General features: G+C 37.2%; 1 protein-coding gene across 2 annotated transcripts in view; it reads left to right on the top strand.

Annotated features, from left to right (window-relative positions):
• The window catches only part of LOC148088852 (potassium voltage-gated channel subfamily KQT member 5-like), a 65770-nt gene extending 42509 nt beyond the window's left edge, over nt 1-23261 (top strand). Inside the window, exons 2-15 of one of the 2 annotated variants that reach the window (XM_087800627.1) lie at nt 2348-2438; nt 2524-2650; nt 5697-5872; nt 6281-6406; nt 7565-7675; nt 8255-8350; nt 10087-10181; nt 11708-11734; nt 15735-15958; nt 16674-16779; nt 17711-17842; nt 17981-18085; nt 18977-19103; nt 19207-23261. In XM_087800627.1, the coding sequence (XP_087656753.1) occupies nt 2348-2438; nt 2524-2650; nt 5697-5872; nt 6281-6406; nt 7565-7675; nt 8255-8350; nt 10087-10181; nt 11708-11734; nt 15735-15958; nt 16674-16779; nt 17711-17842; nt 17981-18085; nt 18977-19103; nt 19207-20445 (2782 nt within the window). In that variant the 3' untranslated portion in view covers nt 20446-23261. Of the gene's footprint in view, nt 1-2347; nt 2439-2523; nt 2651-5696; nt 5873-6280; nt 6407-7564; nt 7676-8254; nt 8351-10086; nt 10182-11707; nt 11735-15734; nt 15959-16670; nt 16780-17710; nt 17843-17980; nt 18086-18976; nt 19104-19206 lie in introns of both variants that reach the window. The other variant, XM_087800619.1, reaches the window with a different exon arrangement.
• Nucleotides 23262-24293: the final 1032 nt, after the last annotated feature.

Here is a 24293-nt window from a genome sequence, read left to right as displayed (position 1 = left end):
TCATTCTTAATGCTATAAGTGTAAAAAAAAACAACCTTAAAATGCAGTTAAAAAGTCTTTATTTTCATGCACTAGACAACTGGAGTGGTTTAATGCAATAAAACAAATACAAAATAAACTTGTTTATTAAGAACAAAAAGCAATGTGGTGGATTAGGAATCTTGGTTGTTTCCTTACTCTTCCGTAGTTGGACAAAATAATAGAGTTGACTCAGTGACTTTGAGAGAAGCAGGTGCTTAATAGAAGGAGCCTCAGCAGCAGTTTATGCATCTTTAAGTGCAGAGGAGGTTAATTGCCGTGTTTAGAACGTATAAGTCTCACTGTGCTCGACCCATCTTTTACATCTCCCATCACAGCCGCGCCGTAAAAATGTGCTGAGTACACTGAGGAGGCCTGTAAACAGAACACACTGTCTAAACCTAAGACAGTGATGTTTGAATTCACACATCAAATTCATCACATGGCTGGGCATATTGATCGACCAACAAGAAAAGTCCTTTGGTCAACTTTGTGCCAAAAGGTTGTTTATCTTACTTGATCTAATAATACAATGTACATTCTGAGCATCACACTGAATCGCTCGAAGGGTTTCTTGAGCAGAATTAATTTTCAATTGCCTCTAGCTCACCCGGGACTGTGTACACATAATGGAGTCGAGGGGGTTTTACATATGGAGTACGTACAAGAATGAATTACAGCGATTTCAAATGATGCTTCTCACCAAGAAAAGACAAAATACTTACTTTTTTTAAAACAATGCTTTTCTTTTCAGACATAGAAGCCATTTCTGCTGCTGTCGTCTGATTGGTTGTCACTTACATTTTTGATCCAGTGGGAAACAGCCGTCATTATTACTGACATCCCTCAATATGCTGGTACAACCCAACATCCTTGGGTACAAGAATACTGTTGGTACTGTCCCTATGTGTGAGATGACACACATGTAAGAGGATAATGCAACATATATGTGCGTTTATTATGTGCTGAGAGGATGGTTTGTAGGTGGACTTTTGAGTGCACCTTTGTGTACAAAACCATTTGTTCTGAATGTGATTGAAAATGCAAAAAAAAAAAAAATCTCTCAGCATTAATCAAGAAATGAATACTAGTCGAGACAAGCCATTGAGTATAATTGGTAGTGTGCGATTTGCTTTGTGACAATGTTGTAAGTTGGGTAGGTGTGCGACTCATGCAGAGCTGCAACACAATGCTTGTCACTTTTTTTCCGGCAATCAAAACTGCTAATTCAAACCACTCAAAAAGTCAGTACAAGCAAAAAGCTGTGACTTTGATTTTGACATGATTAAAAAAAAAAAAATCTTCAGAATGAGACGGCTACTCTACGGGAAACGACATGAGCAAGTTCATATGGAAAACGTTGACCTCTTATTTGTTTTTCAATTACAGTCTTACATCGAACAGTGACCCGCCGCTCACGCCCACCCTTTTCACACAAGCACGTTTAAAATGATGTCCTCCACATCCTTTTTTTTTCCCGAGCTTTCCGGCTTTTCCGTGTACTGCACATGGAAACAGCCAGATGTTACTTGTTTCCAAAATATCTTCCCGGCTCTTTCAAATCATGTTGCAGGAACACAATTTAGTTCTTTTAAGTTGCTATTGTAGGAAATTGTATAATTTCAGTGTTTTTAACAAATGTATTTTTTTCTTTATTCTGTCCAGTGGCTGAAACAATACGTTCTTTTTTCACACTTTAAGGTTTTGTTGTCACAGATAACACATGGTTTGTTGGAGAAAAGAAAATCATTTTCACACAGGAACAGTAATTTGGGGTTTTTGATTGGGAAAAAATATATATATATCAAATCTAAATATATAAACCAAGGGCTTTCTAAGTATATTATCATATCACTATAAAATACACAGCAGTAACAATATCTATTTATTCACCTTGTATTTTGTTTTTATTAAATCATTTTTTATTAAAGTTTTGCCAAAAAAAACAAAATAAGTTCCATTAATGCATTTCCTACAAAACAAAACAAAAAATCATCAGGTCAAGATTAATGGCTACACTGCACACATTCCTGAAGCTGAGGTTTGAAGCTGGATTCTCTGAGATCCTGATTAATGTTTAGCTCAGGAGTTTTATTCAATGGCTGGTGATGTGTCGATGAAGCTTCATGAAGTATTGACCTTATTCTCAGAGTCCACTAGATGGCACCCTGGCTGTATAATCTTGGGCTTTCAACAACAATTTCAATAAAAACTTACAATATGTTTATGCCATTTACTGAGAAAATGATTTCTCATGAAGCTTTCTTTATTACCGGTGTTTGTTCAAATTTATTCAAATTCTTCTAATTTTCTTTTCTATACTTTGCAGGTTCGTCCTGGTCTTCAGTTGTCTGGTTCTCTCTGTGTTTTCAACCATCCCAGCTCACCAGGACTTCTCTTCTCACTGTCTGCTCATTCTGGTAAGTGAGAGTCATTTTATTTATATGTTTATACACTGCATATTCTAGACTAATACGGCTGACGACTGTGCCTGACATTCAACAGGAGTTCGTCATGATTGTGGTGTTTGGGTTCGAGTACATCATCCGTATCTGGTCAGCAGGATGTTGCTGTCGCTACAGAGGCTGGCAGGGTCGACTGCGTTTCGCCAGAAAGCCATTTTGCGTCATCGGTGGGTCTCTGCAGCACACGTCTGTTTTCCACCTTCTTCTTCTATCGTCTATCTGCCTTCTACTTGCCCTCTGCTGGAACACGGTGGTCCTGTCTGCGAAAGCAATTTGATAATCGCAGAGCTCCGCTGCACGCTATTGACCAGAGTTTTCTCATGTGATTTCCAGTTGTGGTCAGAGCTCATAAGCAGAGAGCATTTACGTAATGAGGTTGAATTAGCAACCTTTTATTCTTTCCAGTGTTCCGACATGGATCTCTCTGGTCCTCAGTGGAAAGCTCACCAAGGCACCCGAGGGAAGGAGAACAGGGTCTCGAGGTCACACGGGGTGCTTCCATTGACGCACTATGTAGGAGCTGGAAGCAAAGTAAAATAAATCCTGTTGAAGAATTAATGACTGAACCATATTATACTGATATCAACATGGAGCTGTACATTTGGGCCAACTTTGCAGGCCTTTCAGCCCTTCAACCCATCGTGTCTCTGTCTGCCAAACACAGATAAGATTTCAAAAACTGTAACTCCGAAAATATGAATAAATGTCAGTGTTTTATAGAAAAAGGAGGAAGAAACATGTTTTAAATCTGGCAGAGCTAGTAATGCACCACTTCTATAATAATCTGCCTACATTTCCAGATGAATGAACAATTAGAATTTTACTTCCAAAAAAAATTGAATTACAAAATTGATGTCAATGATCAAACAGGAATGCTAAATTTAAACAATTGTATGTGTTTGCTGAAACAAACAATCACTTTCATCCCCTTTTATATCCAGATTTTCTTCCAAGTAACAAACCTGGGCTCTGCCCCTCCAACTCGGAAATCAGAGCTTGGATGTCGGAGAAAACTAACCACCCTTCTGGTGACTATCCAAGATGGCTTTATTATTCACATCCTATTTTCCAGAAAACTGCTATCTAACAAAAATTGACAATTTGCATAGATCTGACTATCTGTCCATATACAGATGAAAAATATGTTTCTTTTTTCTCATCGTCCACATATTTATCTCAAAATATATATTCCTTATTCAGAAAACCATAAACTGGTGAGCTGGGACTTTAAACAAGTCATAATAAGCAAAAATACAGTCAGAAACGTAGCAATTAAGCTGAATCCTACCTTTACCAAAGTACATTTCTTTCCGCAAAACAATATGGTTAGCGTAGATAGCTTGAGTTTGTTGTCAGGACTAAGCAGCATGTATGGTCTAAAGAACATCATGATCCACATCATATATCCTGCATATATGCTGTGGCTATATTTCATAAGGTTAAAGGAACATATTTTTCAAATGCGTAGCTGTAGAAAAAGCAGGCTTTAATCACCTTTAATTTCACCTCCCTTTGATGAAGTATTAGCTCTGCAGGTGCTGCAGCAAAGGTGCTCCCCTTCTGTGTTATTAATCTATTTTTCATGCTTTCAGGGGAAGCGCTTCATTGGTTGCAATTAACTTTTGAGTCAAAGAATCCTCCTGCTCATAAGTTGAACTGCTCAAATTTCATATTGGACTGTCTGTGGAGGAAACCAAGTTATAATAGCTCTGTGGGTTTGATGTTATTCAATTGCTTGGTGTGGTTTCCTTGTGAACTTCCTCTGGAATGAGTCAATAAAATATTTGTTTGGACTATGTGATGGACGTAAAGCAGAATCAATTCACAAGTTCTTGGATTTATTTTGGCATAGATAAAGATAGGTGGCGCTACATTGTGTCTGGATCTGAATCTTTGGGTGTCTTAGTTCATTCTCGAAGGAAAAAAATGTTCACAGTAAAGTTCGTCCAAAAATATGAATTGATATTTGTAAAATAATGTTGAACATGTTCGCAGAGTAAATGGCAGTTTTATTTTGGGGCTACACTTTGTCAACTATAACCGGCTGAGTTATGTTCTCTCGGTATTATCATGTGGCAAAATTATCTAAAATTTTACGGATATAGTTATGTTCTGTCAGTTATTTTTATAGGATACAGTTATGTCAAACGTAACCAATTTAGTTCTGTTCTGTCCTGGGCCTAATTTGTTCAGTTAAAACATACTCATCGTTGTTCTCTCAGTATTATTATGGGGCAAAATTGTGAGCATGAGTTGGGGCGAAATATAATCCTGCTCTTTTGAACCATTTATTTCTGGGGGCACACTAGATGAAAAAGGGCAAAAATAAAAAACTTTTTTCTTTATGCCCTTTATGACAAGGCAACTTGTAACTTCCCAGCTGCTGTGCAGAGAAGATGTGATACTGAGTGGTATTTTGTTTTTCATGGAAGAGTGCTTAAGGGAATTACTTCCTCCTTGCTGTCGTGTTTATGTCAGCAGCAGATCAATCCAGTGGGGCAGTGGCCGCGGCATGGATTTTTTTGGCATGACAAGAGTGCACACTACATTACTATCAGAGTTGCCGTCGGCACATCGTGTCAGCTGCTGGTCTCTTTTGTCATTTGCACAGTGAGAGGTGACAGTAATGAGTTGCAGTTCTTACACCACCAGCAGCATTGACATGGGCTTCCTCTTTGTCTGGCTCCAGTGCTTGATAAGCTTCCAGCCACAGTGAAATCAATATTACATTGCATGGAAATGAAATTAGATTGTTAATAGTGAGGCTTGAATGATCGGTCTTATCCTTGTTTAACATTCATATCCCTTATGATTGACTTTAATATGACTTGTTATAAACATTTATATGTTTTAGTCATAATGCAATAATAAATCAGCGAAACCTCAGCGCAGACTAAACTTACATGCAAACACTGGTCAGTCATTCTGCCCTTTTCTTCCAGCTTCAACATTGTTGCACAGTTGCTCTTGTTCCTCTGTAATCTTTAAATTAAAATAATGTCATTTATACTAGTTGAATTGTTTGATGGTACAGGGTAATGGACTCTCCGCTTGCTCTGCTCAGCCTCGCTCGTAAGTCATGTGACGGACCGAAAGTCAAATAAATATAAAATTAAATAAAATCGTGACCTTTGAGATATGAAAATGGCGTTTTTAAAAATCCGGCAAATGCAATTTATCATTCAGCCCTACTTTTTTCTGCTCTCTCTGCAGACATTATAGTGCTGATAGCTTCAGTAGCGGTGGTGTCAGCAGGGAGCCAAGGAAACATCTTTGCAACTTCAGTGCTGAGGAGCCTGCGTTTCCTGCAGATCCTACGTATGGTGAGGATGGACCGGAGAGGAGGAACATGGAAGCTTCTGGGATCAGTTGTCTATGCTCACAGCAAGGTAAGGACATTGTTATCAATACACTCTTATTGACTGACGATGTGGGATTAAACAAGTGTAGTTTTTTTCTCACCAACTTTGCAGATAAATGTGTTTTTTTCTTGTGTTTTGTTTCCACTGTAATAGCTTTTTCTGAACACAACTTTTTGTTTTTTGATCTTAAATTTACATCTGTTTACCCCTGTGTAATCTCAGGGTCAAGGTGACCCGGAAGCAAAAGCATTTGTGGTATCCCTTGTGTTGCTTCAGTTTTCCGGTCTCCGGGTCACCTTGACTCTGCGATAACACAAGGGTTAACTAAACTAATAGCTGTTGTATTAGATAAAAGGAGACTTCAAAAAAACATTTCAAAAATGTTCTAGTTAAATAAAATGTCTTAATTTTCTCTGTGTTTACTTTTGTCCTCAGGAACTCGTGACTGCCTGGTATATTGGCTTCCTGGTTCTAATCTTCTCGTCATTTCTGGTCTACCTAGCTGAGAACAAGCAAAACAAAGAATTTGCTACCTATGCTGATGCGTTATGGTGGGGAACGGTATGTTTTTAGGAGCCTCTGCCCTTCACTCTTTGCGACAAAGATACAAAGGAGTAGGGGTCCAATGTTTTCTATAGTTACTCTATGTGGAGATCGCTACTATAAATTGTGAACATATTGCTCTCACAGTTTGATGGATATTTAATTTTTAGATCATAAAGGTTGTTTATTTGTAAAAATAATGGAGCCGGATTTGAGAAAAAAAACAAAAACAAAAGTAAAGACGCACAAAAAAAAATACTTTAAGTTTATATAAAATAAATCTCATTATTATTACGTGTCCTGTTTTCTAAGCAACAAGATGGTAAACATTGTTTTGCTATTTAACAAGGAATCAAGGGTCTTTATGTTTCACAAAGAGACAGAGAAAAAGAGTACAACAGAAAAGACAGTAGATATATGTCATGCTTTATCATTTCTACGTGAAATTGCATCAGCTTTTGCTGATATCATGTATAGATTTATTATCAACGTACAAATGGTACTAATGACAAGCTTTGTTGCGAATTGCAATTGGAGCCTCAATTATCATCTTTCACATTGAAATGTAATCCAGCCTTTCCCTAAGTACACATCTCCATTCAGTCATCACATCTTTATAGGCCCCGCACAATAACAGATAATTACAATGAATCTCTTCTTTCCTTTATAAGACAATGTCTATTTACTCATCTCATTTTACTCCTCTCTATGGTTGACCTCGCTTAGTTTCTTTGTCCATCAACCCTTCAGAGAGGAGAAAGAACCGCCACAGATAAATGATTTATGTAAACAGATATGAGCTATCGGCTTTTATCCAGAACGATCATGACTCAGTAGAACTCTGTAGCTGTTATTTTAAAGATTCTCTTCATATGTACAAACTGCTTGACAGCAGTGGGTCGGAGAGAATGTTTTTATTTCCTATATTACTAAGAGACTGTTTAAAGTTACCAGGAAGATAAAATAGGAAATTAAGTCAAAAAGAGACATGTTTCCCTGGGATGGGTCTAGTGAGGTAAATCTACCTCCGGTTTTGAGTGATGTTGTGTAGACACAAACATTTGAGTTCACTATAAATATACTTGAACTTTAAGAATGATTTTTTTTCTCTTATACAGGTATTTTTTTCAGCTGATGTAAATACTGACAACAGCATTCTGCTTCCATCTCCATCAGATTACCTTGACAACCATTGGCTATGGAGATAAAACCCCTAAGAGCTGGATTGGACGGATGCTGTCCGCTGGGTTTGCCCTTCTGGGTATTTCATTCTTTGCTTTGCCAGCAGTAAGTTTGAACAAATCGTGTTGATTCAGATTGTATCGTTGATAAGGCTTAAAAATTTGTCTAGGTCAGCGACTTTTCCAAAGATGGCCTCGGTTGATGACATGCAAAAAAGTGATATCAAAGCAAGAGTTATCTAAAAAGGACTTTGTTGTGTCTTCAATTGAATCAATGGATCTTGTCATTAAAAAACATTTCAGTGATTTTATTCTAAATATTTCAGTTTAAAAAAATAAAAATAATGAACTACACAGTAGAGGGTGTAAATGGCAGATTTGGACATGCCCTTTTTAGATTGAGGAGTGATGGTGTTCTATACAGAAATGCATCAGTCTGCACTACTGTATTGTTTATTTTTTAATCTCATCTTGTAGGCTTTTTCTTGTTGGGTGGGGGGTTTTAACAGCTAATGTTACTATATCTTAGAAAGACGACAACTCCAGCATCAGGAGGAATATGCCTGTTTTTTGTTAAACGCCCTAAATACTGATTGAATACAAATATTATCTGTGTTTCTTTTAATCCAATAACAGTGATGGTCCAAATGTGGACATAGTTAACGACTCATGTTTTCTCCGTTAGGGTATCCTGGGATCAGGTTTTGCCTTGAAAGTGCAAGAGCAGCATAGACAGAAACACTTTGAGAAAAGAAGAAATCCTGCTGCTTACCTCATCCAGGTACAGTATGTTCATGACTGTAGTAGTTCAAAAATATTGACTGCATCAATAGTTGCAATAAAAAAAGTGTTTGTCTCTTTGGTCACACTTCTTAAAATATATATAGAAGATTATCTATGTTTTGTAACGACAATATTAAGGTTATCTAAGGTCGCAAACACAGCTGTAGATGAACTGATTGGAACCATGCGAGCACTCTGCCTCTATGAGCTATCTCAAATAAATGGTGAACAGAAACACAAGCCAAAGCTAAAAACAGGAAACAGGAAAAATAAATAGGCTGGAGCATACAGCTGTGAGGACACTTTACATACTTTAAATTCCATAACAATCTGGTATCCTTCCGACGGCTCTTGTAATAGTTAGTAAGAATTGTGGCCTAGTCCTCCTGACACGTCAATGATCCAGGTTAAGCTGCCCTGATCTTTAAAGCTATTTCAGCTCTGCCTACAAATTTTCTATGGAATTGAAAACTGAGCTACGGGATGGTTACTTTCAAAACAACTACTTTGTTATCTTCACCACTTTGTTTATACAGTATCCGGTCTAAAACCATCGTCACGTGTAAGTGAGGCATTCAAATAGCCACAAGATATAAGATAGATATACAATTTACTTGTGAATGGCTGATGAAGCCTAATGGGCAACTATTCACTACTATTAAATCTTGGCGAACAAGAGGTTACGAGAACGTAGTCCATTATGACGCGATAATGGGCTCCACTCCTCCTGCAGCATTGAAGAACGCCCAGCTTCTTTCTTTATACACCTGAAGGTGGAGACTTCCCGGATTGATGACACTGCAACAAATCTTGATGCTTGACCAATCACAGCAGAGTGGGTGTGGTTATGGTAAAATGGTTTTAGCTTTTTCAGTGGGGCTTAAGGGCATTTTGTAATCAAATTATTTCAATTAAAAGAGAGTTTTGTACAATAATTTCCATTCAATTGGCAAATACTGATGAGTACTGATGAGGTCCAAGATATATTTAAGAGACACTCAAATCAACACATTAGTTGAACTTTAATGAAGCAGTGTCCTTGTTTTCTGAGATCAGTAGATGGCGTTGTTGGCATTGTTGGCTGAAAAATAAGGGGAGGTTTCAATTAAATAGTTGCTCAAAGCTAAAGATTTAACAGCTCAAACTGCCTTCTAGTGGGCTCTGAATAAAAGGACAATGCTTCATTAAGCTTCATCATCTCATGTTACCTTTAACCTCTGCCCTTTGGAGAATTTGTAATCTGTAAATCACACTGAGAATTAAATGCTTAAGTTCATCTTCTTCATTTATCACGCTTGACTACTTTTTTTTATAAACTATCCTTCCTTTCAGCCTCATCCATTCATACATGTTGTCCTGGTGGTCCCTCAGTCTAAGTTCCATATCATTATCACTCTTTCACCTCATGCTTCTTTGCGTTTCTTCCTCCCTCCACTGGGTTCTTGGCCCAACCTACTTCATGTTCCCTCTCACTCTGCATCTTGATGTTGTACCAGGCTGCGTGGCGTTATTACTCCACTGACAGCACCAGGCCAGACCTGGGCGCCACGTGGCAGCACTATGAGAGCCTCCTTCCCTACCGAAGGCATGTATTCATGCCTAACCTCCGCTGCAAGCACAGGAGTTTGACACACCTGTGTATTTGTTTGATACTAATCTTTGTTCTTCTTCTACACTCACTTTGATTTGATTTTCATTTGATCCTCCCTCTTGTTTTGTTTATTCTGCATGCAGTGTGTTTGGCGTAGTTATGCGGCTGACGAACACTCGGTTTCCATTGCTACCTGGAAGCCTCACTTGAAGGCGTTGCATACCTGCAGCCCCACAAAGTAGGTACAACTATGACAGCTGGTGTCTTTTCTTGGTCTCTCTTTCCCACTGAGAGTTTGATTTGGGATTTTTGAAAATGTTGCACACTGTTCTTTGTCCGTACAACCTTTGTTTTTTTCTGTTAATTTGATTGTCCTCTTCCAAGAAACAAGACACATGTGGACTTGTTAAAAATTGAGCAGCCAAACTTCTGTAAAAATTACAGATATATTATTCACAGTGTAATTGTTAGCTGAAATAGATGACAAGTAAGAGCAAAATCACTCATCAACTTCTTCATAGTTTATCAAATCTTTAACCCATTGAATTTCCTGTGATCCAGGAACTGATAAAGCTTTGCACATATTAATGTATTTATATAAGTTAACAAGAAGGAGCTGTCTCGCCTGCAGTTGATACAGAACTCTGCAGCGAGAATTCTGACCCGCTCTAGAAGAAGAACTCACATTTCTCCAATCTGTCAATCTCTTCACTGGCTGCCAGTTTTTCAGGATCAATTTTAAAATTCTGGTTCTTACTTTCAGAGCTATTCATGGTCAGGCTCCTCTTTACATCAGTGATCTGATCCAGACTTACACCCCAGTTCTGGCTCTGAGGTCTGTGGATCAGAAACTGCTGATGGTTCCTCGCACACAGTTGAGGACCAGAGGAGAGAAATCCTTTAAGGCTGTTGCTCCTAATCTTTGGAACGATCTTCCTACTGACTCTTTCAAGAAACATCTTAAGACACTTTTATTCTTGCAGGCTTTTCCTTGATTCTCTGAGACTCCTGTGTTATCTTGACCTTTTAAGCATCTATTTTATTGCTGATTGTTTTGATTGTTTAAGCGTTTGGTGACTCTGGTCTAGAAAAGCGCTCTCCAAATATTACTGACTTACTTACTTATTTCATGTTTAAAGTTCTTGTTTTGTTTCAGCTGACAATTCTTATCTGCGGTTATCTGCATGCTTATCTCCAAGTTTTTAACTTCTCTGTTTTTCTCATTTCCTGGAATGATTATATCTGTTACTGATGTGTAGAACTTATGTCCAACCTCAGTTATATTGGAACGACTCAGTGTCTTTTCACAGTTTAAACTTAGTTTATCAACAATTAGCCAAAGATTGAGGTATTATGGTGATCCTTATTGCATTTTTGTACTTTTCAACCTTTCTTCATTTTAAATTGCTTTGAAGGGATTACCCATTTTTTAATCAATTTGATTCTGGGATGACCAGTAACAAATTTAACAAATTGTTTTTGAGAATAAATTAATAATTTACTCTTTTTCTCTGAATTCCAAAATCTCAGGAGACGCATCACACATCTCAATTATCGTACACAGATAATGATTTCTCTTTTTTTCTCAGTAAATGGTTCAGATGAATATAATTAAACTTCACCCATCCCTTTCAATACCTTAATTTTCCGAATTCGCATGGTGTGTGATTAAGAGGCACAGATGTGATTCAATAGATAGAAATTGGTATACAATGTGGCAAGAAAATAATTCTAAATAAACGTTTTCTTTTTGTAATTTGTCAGGAAGGACCAGGGAGAGCCAACCACAAGGTTTGTGACCTTTGGTTTCTATTTTCTTTAAGTCTCTGTATCAGACACATTAACATATACACGAGAACAGGACAGCATCCCAACCACAAACACACTAAACCAAATGTTTATTTGCATGTCAAGGTATATTTTACAATGTATACACAAATAAAGAGTTTGTTGTTAAAAAAAACAACAACTGTAGATTGATAATTCTGGAAAACTTCATCTAGAAAACCTCTCAGAGAAAATTGTCCATTTTTCACAACATCCTTGAACAGTTCCTTGCTTTATTTTTTCCACATAACTTTTCCTTGTTGCATTTATTGTCAAATCTGGGTGATGAATAGAACAATGGCAGAACATTCTTCAAGGAATTTAACTGGATTTTCAGAATTTTCTGGGCACCACTGATCTAACATATTCAGGAGGATACGTATACACAATTGAATTTATATTTGGTTAATTTATATTTGTTTTATTAACGGCTGTATTCTTGGATAATGGAAACAATGTTTGCACACTATCCCTCTTCCTGACAAAAATGTACATCTCTTCCCACTCTTATAATCTAATATTGTTATTATCATGCCCATTACAGTTCAAAAAGGCTCCCACCGATATTCAAACTATGCATGAATATTTAGTATTACATTATTTTACATTGACCATCTACATAATTATTATTATTTAAAGACTCCAGTTATTTAATGCCTACATTCCATATTCGCATGCGATAGGAATAGATCTGAACACAGTTTTGTATTAAAATAATCCCAGCCCTTAGTCGACATGAGGGTGGGAAGAAAAGTTTTAATTTTATATTTGATCACTTTAACCAAAGTAGGTCACATTTAATTCTTCTGAATACTTTCAGCAATGCACACAGTTAAAGCTGATTATTAAGTTTATTAGGTTAACTATTGACATTTTAGAATTTTCTCCTGTCATGTTATCTAGAAAACCTGCATCAATGACCCAAAAAAGTACATAATAATTATGACAATTCCACTTGTCAAAGTTGCCAGAAAAGTATTTGAGTTAACTATTTATAAAGGCTTTAGTCATTCAAATACTTTAGGGATGTTAGTGACTATGATGTTTAATCATGTTTGACAACCTGTTGGACAATTTCAGTATTTTTGTATCTGATGCTATCATTGGTTAGGCAAACATTAATTTAAAATAAACACATTAAAGAAAGACGTTGGTGTCAACATTTTGTACTTTCACATGTGATTGATAGATTTATAGAGTCATAGGCAGTTATGTTATCTTATTTTTTATTTGTGACATTTCAACATTTTTACCCCATGTAACCCATCACCTTATGTATCTCTCCCCTAGTAAAATTCATAATGATAAACAAAGGCTACTGAGGAGGTATACTGCTCGGAAACATAGGTATACAAATTCTGTGACTTTTCCTTAGAGAATGCTGACTTGTTCTCAAGTGCATGACTGACTTCAGGGAGCTCCAATTGCTCTATTATTTTCCAGATCTCTGACCTAGAGCAAGGAGTATGAGCTTTTGCTTGAGCAATTTTTCTGCACGTTGTGATACTTCACAATATCACTACTGATTGTATATTTTCTAATTATAAAGCTATAGTTTGCACCTTGAATCATGTGCATCATTTGGGTTTTATAGTATTGTTAAAATTCTGCCTCTAATATTGTTTATTGTGTAACATCTTAGACAGTGTTGGTTATATGTTACTAGTTCAGACAGAGCAGGGCCTTAGTGTACTTAGTTTCACTTTTTGCCACTGCTACCTTATGTTATTTTACAGTTCTTGACAGACTCCCCACCGGCCATGGCTGTAATCAAACAGAATCCACTTTAGGAAAAACAGTTGTTTGAAAATGTCCATGTCCATATCAGTATACACAGGCAAGGATACACTATATTGTGATACTGGAGAACAATGATATATTTGTAATATTTGACTCTGGTGTTGCAGAAATTATAGACCACATGACTGTATCCTCTCGTCCTAAGCCATCACGATATGATGGCTGCCATCTGGTGGTTGGAAGTTTAATTGCAAACCCAAAATGAACATGGTGTGAATATTTGCATTTTAATTTAATAATAAACCCACTTTACTAAGATTTTAAATTATAAAAAGCTATGATAAAATATGATTTGCAATTCAAAATTGAAAAATATTAATAAATAAAGTGCTGTCGAATATCGTTACAGTGTATTAGAAAAAAACATTGCGATATATTGCAATATCAATCAGTAAAGGGTCAGATGATCCAGAGAGGATAGTTTATTCAGGAGAGTTGATAAAGATACTCTTACTTGAAGGGGTTATGCTGATGTAGAGCTTGAGATCCATGCTGTCCCTCGCAAAACTAACAACTAATAACTAACTTTCAGTCAATGTCACGGCTCATTTGCCTCCACGCTGCAAGTCTTGACCGGCTCTGCTTCTGCATTTCCCTTTGCCATAGTTCTTTAAAAATCAAAACAGTTTGGTTTCCTATCCATCGATCGTGCCTGGCTAACAAATGTTGGCTTTGTTTCAGTAATGCTCCAAGCCTCTTGTGCTCACTATTTGCATCATGTGCAGACGTGGATTGTCACACTCAGCATTCTAAAGCAGACTGCTCAACTCCATTGGCTTTCAATTCCTTTTATTTTTTTTACTTGTGCAAATTTCAGAGCTTGCTTGTAAAAAATGTTTTGCTTTGAGTCTTATAATTCTTTGGTTCCCATTTGGGTGTGAAGGGTGGTTTTGTTGAATTCAAACTATAATGAGTGAGAAAGAATTCATAAGTGTTTTTTGTCTGTCATGGTTTTATTTTGAAAACTCATGACTGGCACGGTGAAACTCTTTTCTACCTAAAGTGATAGTTTACACAGAATTCAAACTTCACAAATGTTCTATCTACCCTTAGTATCTACTAAGGGTTGGGATTATTTTTAATCTGTTACTTTTTAGAGTTTTAGTTAGAGGAAAAAATGTTTGTTCATTTTAATGTAGTGTCTTTGTGTCCAAAACTCACTAAATATTGCAAGCGTGTCCAGCGTTGACAGTAGACTGGAAGCACTCGCAATATTTACCCAGAGTACTTCCTGTCCATGTAGGATGTCGGCCTAGCTACTAGCCTAGCAGCTTCTGCTAAAAACAAGCTTAAACATAGACTTGTTTAGGTTTTTCCAGAACAATTCCTCTCGTTGAAGTTGAAGACAACTGGGCGCCAGTTAAAATAAACAAACATTTAAGTCTATAACTCTAAAAATGAACCGATTACTCTGGAAATAATCCCAACCATTAGTTGACATGAGGGTGAGTAGAAAATGAGTGAAGTTTGATTACTGAACCTGGTTAACCACATGGTTATCCGAACTTCATTATGGCAGTGGGTTGGGGGCAGTGATTGTAGCACCGAGAGTATTTGTTTTTTTTTCAAGATAATCTCCCCAACCAGGCCTTCATTTTATTTGTTTTAAAAATTCCACATGGGAAGTGTGCTAGCAATGCTGGAGTTTTTCACGACATAACAATTATAAACTCTTTTAACACTTGTTAACACGCTGTTTAAAAATGCATTTTCATTATAAGAACATAGCGATGGCATATGTTTTAAGTATATTACTTTTTTATATTTAATGTGTGATGAAAAGTAGTCATGTTTAGCATAACTTAGCAATCCGTTTCTTTGTTGATTTGGTAGACAAGTAAACAGTGGCTTGAGAGACTTTGAATAGAAAATATAGACTGACTTTTGGAAATTATTTTATTTAGTTTTAATTTAGAGTTTAATCAAGAAACTAACAAACTTTGGACAGTATACCGAAAATAACTCTTTTAGCATCTATATAAATAGTTGAGAGATTTTTTTCTGCTGACATGCATGCTGCTCTTGGCACATTACACAACTTATTTAAACATTTTACAAAAGCATTTTGGAATAACAGCTGTGTTGAGTGTGGTTGACTTGATTTTTCATCAGCACTATTGCAAAAACGGTCTAACTTCTCTATTTAAAACCCCTCCTTCCACAGCCAAAAGCTGAGCTTCAAGGAGCGGGTGAGAATGGCCAGTCCTCGCGGTCAAAGTATCAAAAGCAGGCAGACGTCATCTATGAACGATCGGAGGTCTCCGGTGGCGGACTGCGGTACTGAGGGAACAAGTCCCTCCAAGGTCCAAAAGAGTTGGAGCTTCAATGACCGCACGCGCTTCAGGCCTTCACTGCGGCTCAAGAGTCAGTCTAGATCTACTACTGACGGTGGGTACCTCTGTCTTCAATCAAAACATACTTGTTTTCTCATTGTTACATCTCCAAATATCTCTAGAGACAGCGAATGATGAAAAGAAAGAATGCCTTGTCCGAGAAATGAAATATATAATGACTTCCCCACGTGGAATCTTTGGCCAACTAACCATAACTATTTCCTGCTAATTCATACAGCGAAGGAATGTTAATGGTCAGTTGCCCTGCCATGGTCTGACCACACTGTGGCACTGTGGACTGAGCAATGTAGAGTCGTGGGCCAATGATGTGAGTGATGGAACTTGAGGAAGCTTATGGGTTGACAAAACCATATGTGTGGTCTGGGCTTACTTAGTCTACCACCGAATAATTTAGTGCAAGGAAATATGATCACACAATTAATTAATGTTAATGCTTTTCTATCATTCATAACAAAATATACATATAAATATTTTCCTGTTCATAACCTTTTGCATAAGTAGAATTATTATCATAAATTGTTGACAGTCTGGCTCTTCTGTTTCTCTAGCGCCCTCAAGTGGCTAGAGTGTATGACAACTTTTTTTCCCACATGACTCACGTCTGGTGTTTCACATCTTTTGTGTAACTAATCCTAGGTAGACAAAGATGCTGAGAGGATTGAGGGTTTTGGATTCCTATCTGTGTGAATGATGCAACAAATTCTAAAATACTGTATGTGTAACCAATGACCTTTTGTCTGAAGCAGCAGATTCCAGTGTGGGTGGAGAAGAAGGTTTTGATGAGAAAGGCTGTCACTGTGAAATTTCAGCGGAGGACTTGCTGCCCAGTGTCAAATGCGTCATTCGCGCTGTAAGGTGAGACGAGCGTACGAGTCTTGCACGAAGAACTTTTGAGTATCTTGTGTTTTGTTTGAACAGATAATTGCACCAGTCCTCTTCATCCTATTAGCCCTGATTGAATGTGCTGTAGGGATTGAAATGAGCGGAAGATGTATTTATAGACCATCTTGGTTGATGTGATTTGTTACAGTGATGAGAGACAGGAAATATGGTTAGTAGGCCAATTGAAGGTGCAAACTACTTAGGCTTTGATATATGACATCAAAGAATGAGAAGTATAATTATAAACAATTAATGATGAATAATTACAGATTTATTGTAAATATAGATAGAAAGATATTGATTTATTTTATTATATTAATAAAGTGTGAGAAATGTTGCTTTTATATATTTTTTAAATTAAAACTATGTATTTAAATCTATCTTGTCCATCAGTTTCAGTTTATTCTTCAGTATTTTTTATAAAATATTTTTGTATACATCATACATGTACAACTGAAAACATTTGCAACTGTTTTAAAACCAAGGTGTTGCAATGAATTGTTTAAAGATAATTGAAAACAAACTGTTATAAACTGTAAATAAACAATCTTCAACTGTATTCATATAATTTTTCAACTTTATTCAAAACCATTCTAAATATAATCAAACCAACTGCATTCAAAAACATTTCAACTATAACAAATAAACATTTTTCAACTGTATTCAAACAACTGTCAACTATAATTTAACAATTTTCAATTCAAATTCAAATTATTTTAAAACTGTAAACAGACAAGATTTCTTTTTAAATGTACATTGAAAAGGGCCAGGGAGAACTATTATAATTTATTACCCATACTCAAACTTTTCTATTTCACAGTAAACAATATTAACATGACTTCACTGTAAAAAACAAAGTCAACAATGTTACTTGTCATGAAATTCAATGCAACTTACTGTGCAGGATAATGAAGTTCCATGTAGCCAAGAAGAAGTTTAAAGAGACGCTCCGGCCTTATGACGTCAAGGATGTTATCGAGCAGTACTCTGCTGGTCACCTGGATATGCTGTGTCGAATCAAAAGTCTGCAGACAAGGTAGGAGATGCCGTCTCAGTAAACCATAAGTCTGATCATGCTCATTAGAGATTTTCATCGCATTGGTTCGTGTCTGTGTATGTTCTGCATGTGTAAATGGCTCACGCAGATGTGTGTGTTCATTATGCTTCCTCACAGACTGGACATGATAGTAGGCCCCCAGCCACTGAGCAGCCGTGTCAAGACTTTTTCCTCCTCACTGCCTGTGTATTACAATCAGGGCAGAAAAAACTCCATCCAGGGGTCAGCGCTCCCTCCCTCCCTGCCTTCCTGCCTTCCTGCCTTCCTGTCTTCCTCCCTTCCTCCCTTCCTCCCTTCCTCCCTCCCTGCCTCCTTCCCTTCCTGCCTCTTAATGCTGATGATTTCGCCTTATTATGCCTTGCTCAATTCAAGGACTCTTTGCTTCACAGAAAACCATTGTAAAAGTTGAATATTAGTTTTTGATGCATTTAATAAAAAATAATGAATAAAAAACCCCAAACAAACTGAAAAGACTAGCTCTAGATTTTAGTTCTTGCATAACACTTTGATTGCCTATGGTCAAGGTGACCTTGTGAATGAGAACAAATGTGTTTGAGGTATCCATTGTGTTGCCTCTAGGTCAAGGTGAATGACTTCTTTGGCTTCCATCAAAAGATCAAACACATTTGTTTTAGTCCACTGGGTCAACTTGACCCAGATATAACACAAGGGTTCATTCTTAATCTTCTTCCTCATTCTCAGTCTGCGCAGGTATTCTGTGAGGGCCTCATTTTTAGAGCCTACTAAATGGTGCTGTTGGCTTTTAAATTATTATTCTGTTAAATTAGTTAAGATCAAGCCTTAAGATTATATTGCCAGGACTGCCATCTAGTGGACTCTGAAGATGAGGACAATGCTTCTTGAAGCTTCATCGGACCTTTACTAGTAGCATCGGTGCATGAAATCATAAAAATAACTGAATGAAGTTGCCTCTACTGAACTCTAGGACACTGTCTCATGTTGCTTTATCAGCCCACCACCATTGCACTAATACTGCTACAGGTTGATCTTTAAATTCTAAACACGCTCTTCAATGATGACTCTTCCAATTCTGTTTTTCTGTACACTAGACTATATCTTTTTGATTTATTTGCTAATCCAACTGCTCCTCAGGGTGGACCAGATATTGGGGAAGGGCCAGATCCCACTGGACAAGAAGATCCGAGAGAAGTTGTTGTCTGAGGGAGACATACTGGAGGATTTGAGCATGCTTGGACGTGTCTGCAAAGTAGAACGGCAGGTGGTGCAACACAGTTAACATTAACATATATTCATGTCTTATGGAATGTATAAATCTGAATTTAATAAGAAGTGTTTAGAGTTCTTGTTTTTCTCTTCCACAGGTTCAGTCTATTGAATCCAAACTTGACTCCCTCCTGGACATTTATCGTCAAGTCTTACGCAAAGGCTCGTCCTCTGCTCTCACGCTTTCTTCTTTGCCTCTTTTTGAGCTGGAACAGACCTCTGACTACCACTCATCTGTCTTCAGCAAAGAACTGTCCTGTTCCACTCAGGTTAGCGGTAGTGGAGCTCATCACCCAGGTGGCTGTATCACACACTCCTCTACCAACTCCCATCTCTCCCAGAGAGGACTTCATCTCATCCTGGCACAACCACCAGAGCTTAGCCCTAATATAAACGCCTCCTCCTCCACACCTCCATCTGGCCCATCCTCTTTTAGCCCTTCACCACTACCTCATCACTACCATTACCGGCAGAATCCTCCTCATTACCAGAGTGTACAGGCTCACGCTACAACACCTGAAGGTGGCAATGACAAGGAGGTCGGTAACTCTCCGTTGGCCATTTCTCCAAATAGTTTAGGCAGTTGTGGTGGGCTTGGAGATGATGGCTTTCCTCTTATAGCAAGGCTTCCACCACCTCCTCTTCTCAGCAGATGTGGGGGACAAAACAAATGTGTACAAACAACGTCTCTGGAAGTGTCTCCTGGCTTAGAGGACTTTTGTGGAAGTCTTAAAATGGAGATAGAGAAAAATAGCAACATGGGCAACTTGGACCCAATAATGCAGCAGGTGTTGTCCAAGACCAATGGGAATGGTAGACCTAATAACAAGGAGGAGGGTTCCTGGAGGCGGCACATGAGTTTGGAGCTAGAACCACTTGTGCCATCTGCTCTTGTGTGCAGCTCATGTCCCAGCGAGGCGGACCATGGACTTGGAAAAGCTGTGTCTGTACAGAACTTGATGCAAACCGTTGGAGGAAGTACCTCAGATACCCTCCATGGCCTCTCTTCTCCAAGCCCTAGCACAGGTAGTGACTCCCCCATTGGTCTCCAGAGCGGAAAGCATGGGTTTGGTGGCAGAACTGGAAGGGGAATCAGTGGCAGTTGGGGTGAGGAGGACCTTTTTATTAGCGATAAAGACATTGAGACACAAGGGTTCAACTTTCTGTCATCAGGGACGGTCGAGACTTCCATGTTCTCATCCGAGTTCCTCAGGACAGGGAGCAGAGCTGGGGCAGGATCCCAAGAGGTCAACCAAAGCATGACTGTCAGCCAAACATCATTGCCCCATGCTGAGAGCGGCGAATTGCTCAACATGCCACATGTGCGTTTAAAATAGCCTTCGCTGCAAAGGCTGGATGGAATCTTATATGATAGTTTTCATCAAATGGGTAAGAAAGGGGTTGAAGATTTTTTGTCAGATTGTTTTGATGTTGATCCATTTGACATTGATAATGATGTTTTCATAAAGGCTGATCATATAGCTGCATGAGTGCTTTGTATTTTTTAAAGGTTTTTAGTTAAAAAATAGGCTTTTTGAGTAGATTTAAAAAGCCTGAAGACAACTATTTATGACCCCAACTGACGGTTGGTTGACGACTTAATGTTTTGGTGTTTACATGGATCGGTTTGGTTGTGTATGGATTGATACACTGTTGAAATAATGCACTAGGTCACTAGACTTTTCCAAACTTAAAAAGGTGAGAGAAAACAAATAAACAACATATCAATGTATGTTGAAGCGTTAAATGGTGGGAGTAGCTTAACTAGGAGCTGCTGCATGTCAAAGACCCCTATGTCTGTATTTACGTCTGTCACACAGGGTTATTACAATATGATATATACTGAATCGAGTACTGTACCAAACTTCGTGGGTTTTTTAGGGTAGGGTAACCAAGTGTATCTTTGATCGGTCGAGTAATTTTTAATATCTCATTTTAATTTAGGTTATTTAAGAACAGCCAGCATTTTATTGTCTGTAAAAAATGTCGTTTGTGTAATGACACATCACCAGACTGGGTTTGTTTCCTGTTCTACTCTAACTCTTCGCTTTGAAGCAGTTAGTGGTCGTGTGGATACTTACCGACTCTCCAGACAGAGTTACTTAGTTAAGAATAAAAGCAAGCTAAGGACTCTACAATAATCATGACTCACAAATAAAAAATGTTACATACTTCCGTAAAATCTGGTCATCTTATGTATGTACATTGATTACAAATTACAGTAGGAGTTGTTCTTCCCCAGTCATAGTATGAAATAGTAATGTTCATTCATAAACAGAATGTACAGATTCATAAACCGAGGGTACAAATTCATATAATGAGGGTGCGGATTGAAACTCTGAAGGAAGAGTCAGATGGATATACAGGGGGTACATATTCATAAACTGAGAGTACAGATTCATGCACTAAGCACACAAATTCAAAAATTGTGGGTACAGATATATACACTAAAGGTACATATTAATTGACTGGGGGTACGGATTCATACGCTGAGTGTCCATATTTATGAACTGAGGGTACAGATTCCGCATGTATACACTTCTTTTAATGATAAAAGTAATGGACGCGCTATTTCATACATGATGAATTTAATGAAGCGAAACTTACCTGGACGTGTTCTAGTTGAGGTGATCCGACCATGTGACTTATACAGCTCTCTTTACTTATTTGTGTGCACGGTTTATTAGGTAAAAGATTTTATCAGACATCGGTGGGATCCGTAAAAAGACAACTACAATGTGCTTTAAACATGGTACATTAGCTATATAATACATACCGAGTATAGATTGGCCCAGTGGCCAAAGCAGATCACCTGTTTGAGCCTTATTTTTTTCAATTCACATGAAACATACTACTACTAACTGGACATTAATATATTAATATTTAAAAAACAAACAAACAGATATTTACCCTCAGTTTATGAATATGTTAGCATGGCTTTTGTTTCATTTTTTCAGTAGACATCACTTCAAAACTACAATAACGCTGTACATAGAGTACGCAGGTAAACAAAAATACGAGTAGACAAGTATGCCAACAAGGGATTATTAAAACTCTCCGTGTTAGATTACACAATGTTAAAATCGTAACGAGAATCACCCTTGAGTGAAGTCATACTCATGCAATTTGTAATTTCGCCACTAGATGTCTTTAACGCATGATTGATGATTTGTCAATTTTGCTTTACTTTTGTTCTCTCTTTTGGCAATGTTTATTCCTATGTTTTCCATTATTATTATTTATAAATGTATGTAAAGTTAAATCAAATGTTTGTATTTTCATTATGGGACAAATCTAGGACAATCTTTTGGCTTTTATATATTTCCTGGAAATACATTTGAAATTTTACTGAGGCAATCTTATTCAGTTTTTGGATGAACTTTTGTTAAACAGGTTTCAGCTAAAAAAAAAAAAGTAAGCTAATATCATAGAGCTGCCAAACAAGTTTGTCATTATTTTATGCTTTTATGTGACCCAGCCAGAAATAGCCATTCATTTAAGTAGTTAAGCACTCTTTAATTCCCCTGTGTTAAAATAAACATGACTTGATGATGATCAAGATCCAGGCCTTGTCTAAAGCAGATTCAGGGATTTTTTTTTTTTTTAAGTCAGAAGCAGAATGTATCTCGTTAAATTACATTATTAACAGGAATAGATAACATGTTGTTTGAGCACACCTGAAGTCGCACGACTTGTTGTTGCATGATGCACTTGAATGGGATGTTTTAGTCCTTTCTCTGTCGTGGACTCTACTGATAAATAATGAGACGCATCGTCTGTACCTCAAAGTAAAGTGACCTGATTCATTTAAAATATATCATGCATGAACTTGTTCCCCGATTTATACTTTTACAACTGATAAAGATCCCCATTGATAAACAATATTCATATTGAACTAATGAAACTCTTTGTCTGGATGTGAGGTCAGAGAACTGTGTCATTCATAATGTATATTGGTGCCTTGCTTTGTGTGCAACAGCTTCATTCAAGAATCTAAACAGAAACCTAATTTTCTCATCAGAATGACTTCATTACATTTTTTTGCCAGAGGTCATCAACATGGCATTAAAACAATCCTATTTTTAGTTTACTTAAAATGATGTGCACATATAAACTTGGAACGGTTTCAGATCAACAAGGACTGTAATGTGATGAAAACTGCAAGCATTTATCAATAAAGAAAGTCGATGACTCATTTGTTCTTCATCCTGAGATAAGGTTATTAAAGCACATTGCGTGATCGGCAAAAAGAAACATTAAACATTAAGCACAAGAAAAATGAATCTCACCTAGCGCTGAATAAGCAGGAGTACTGGTTCCACAGCAACAACTTCCAATATAGAGTTTGTGTTGTTAACATTTTTACTTGTTGAGAGGTTTATTTATTGAGTCACAGGCCACTGTTATTTCGAAGAAAACCCAGTCCCTTTCTAAGAGGAAAAAAAGATTTCAGACAGTGATATAAATTCAACAGCATCAGATAAATTGATCTCGATAGCCTACATTTTTACATGATCCATCTTATAGCTTTACACTGCATTGATACAATATGTTACAATATAAGATGGTCCCAACAGCCATGTATGGCCATGTACATGTCTGAAAATGATTTAGGTGTAAATCACCATAGGACTTTTTTCAACCACATTTTTCCTTAAAAGACGACGGGATATAATCTATTCCAGACACTTTGATCACCCTTGAAAGGATGACATTACAGAGTACAGAGTACTTTGAGACTGATTTTCTTTCAGGATTGTGGGAGGAAACAAAATGTCCTGGGGGAACTGTATAAACACATATAGACTCAAACAGAAAGTATTTTTAATTTAATGTTGACATTTTCAAATCAGTTTTTTTTTAGGATTAAAAAAGTAAATGTTGGTAAAACCATAGATATTTCCTAGTTTAACAATCCTGTTTATTGTGATATGTAAGTTGTACTTTTGAATAAAGATAAATATTCACTCAATTATTATTCAGTGTGATTTAAAATATAATTTTTCTTTTTTTTTCAATTTCATTTAAATAGGTTATAAAACAAACATCAGCCCTGATTATTATTAGAGTCCAGATCTTACTTGTCAAAAACACATTCAAATAAAGACAATCACTCTTAAAGCACCAAAGGCATTTTCTGTCTAGAACAACATTTTATTCACCAACAATGATCACAACATCAAGG

This window comes from Callionymus lyra, chromosome 1 (genome assembly GCF_982586985.1).
Source record: "Callionymus lyra chromosome 1, fCalLyr1.hap1.1, whole genome shotgun sequence".
NCBI lineage: Eukaryota > Metazoa > Chordata > Actinopteri > Syngnathiformes > Callionymidae > Callionymus > Callionymus lyra.
Note: the sequence above shows the minus strand (reverse complement) of the source record. Positions and strands in the feature narration are given on the sequence as shown.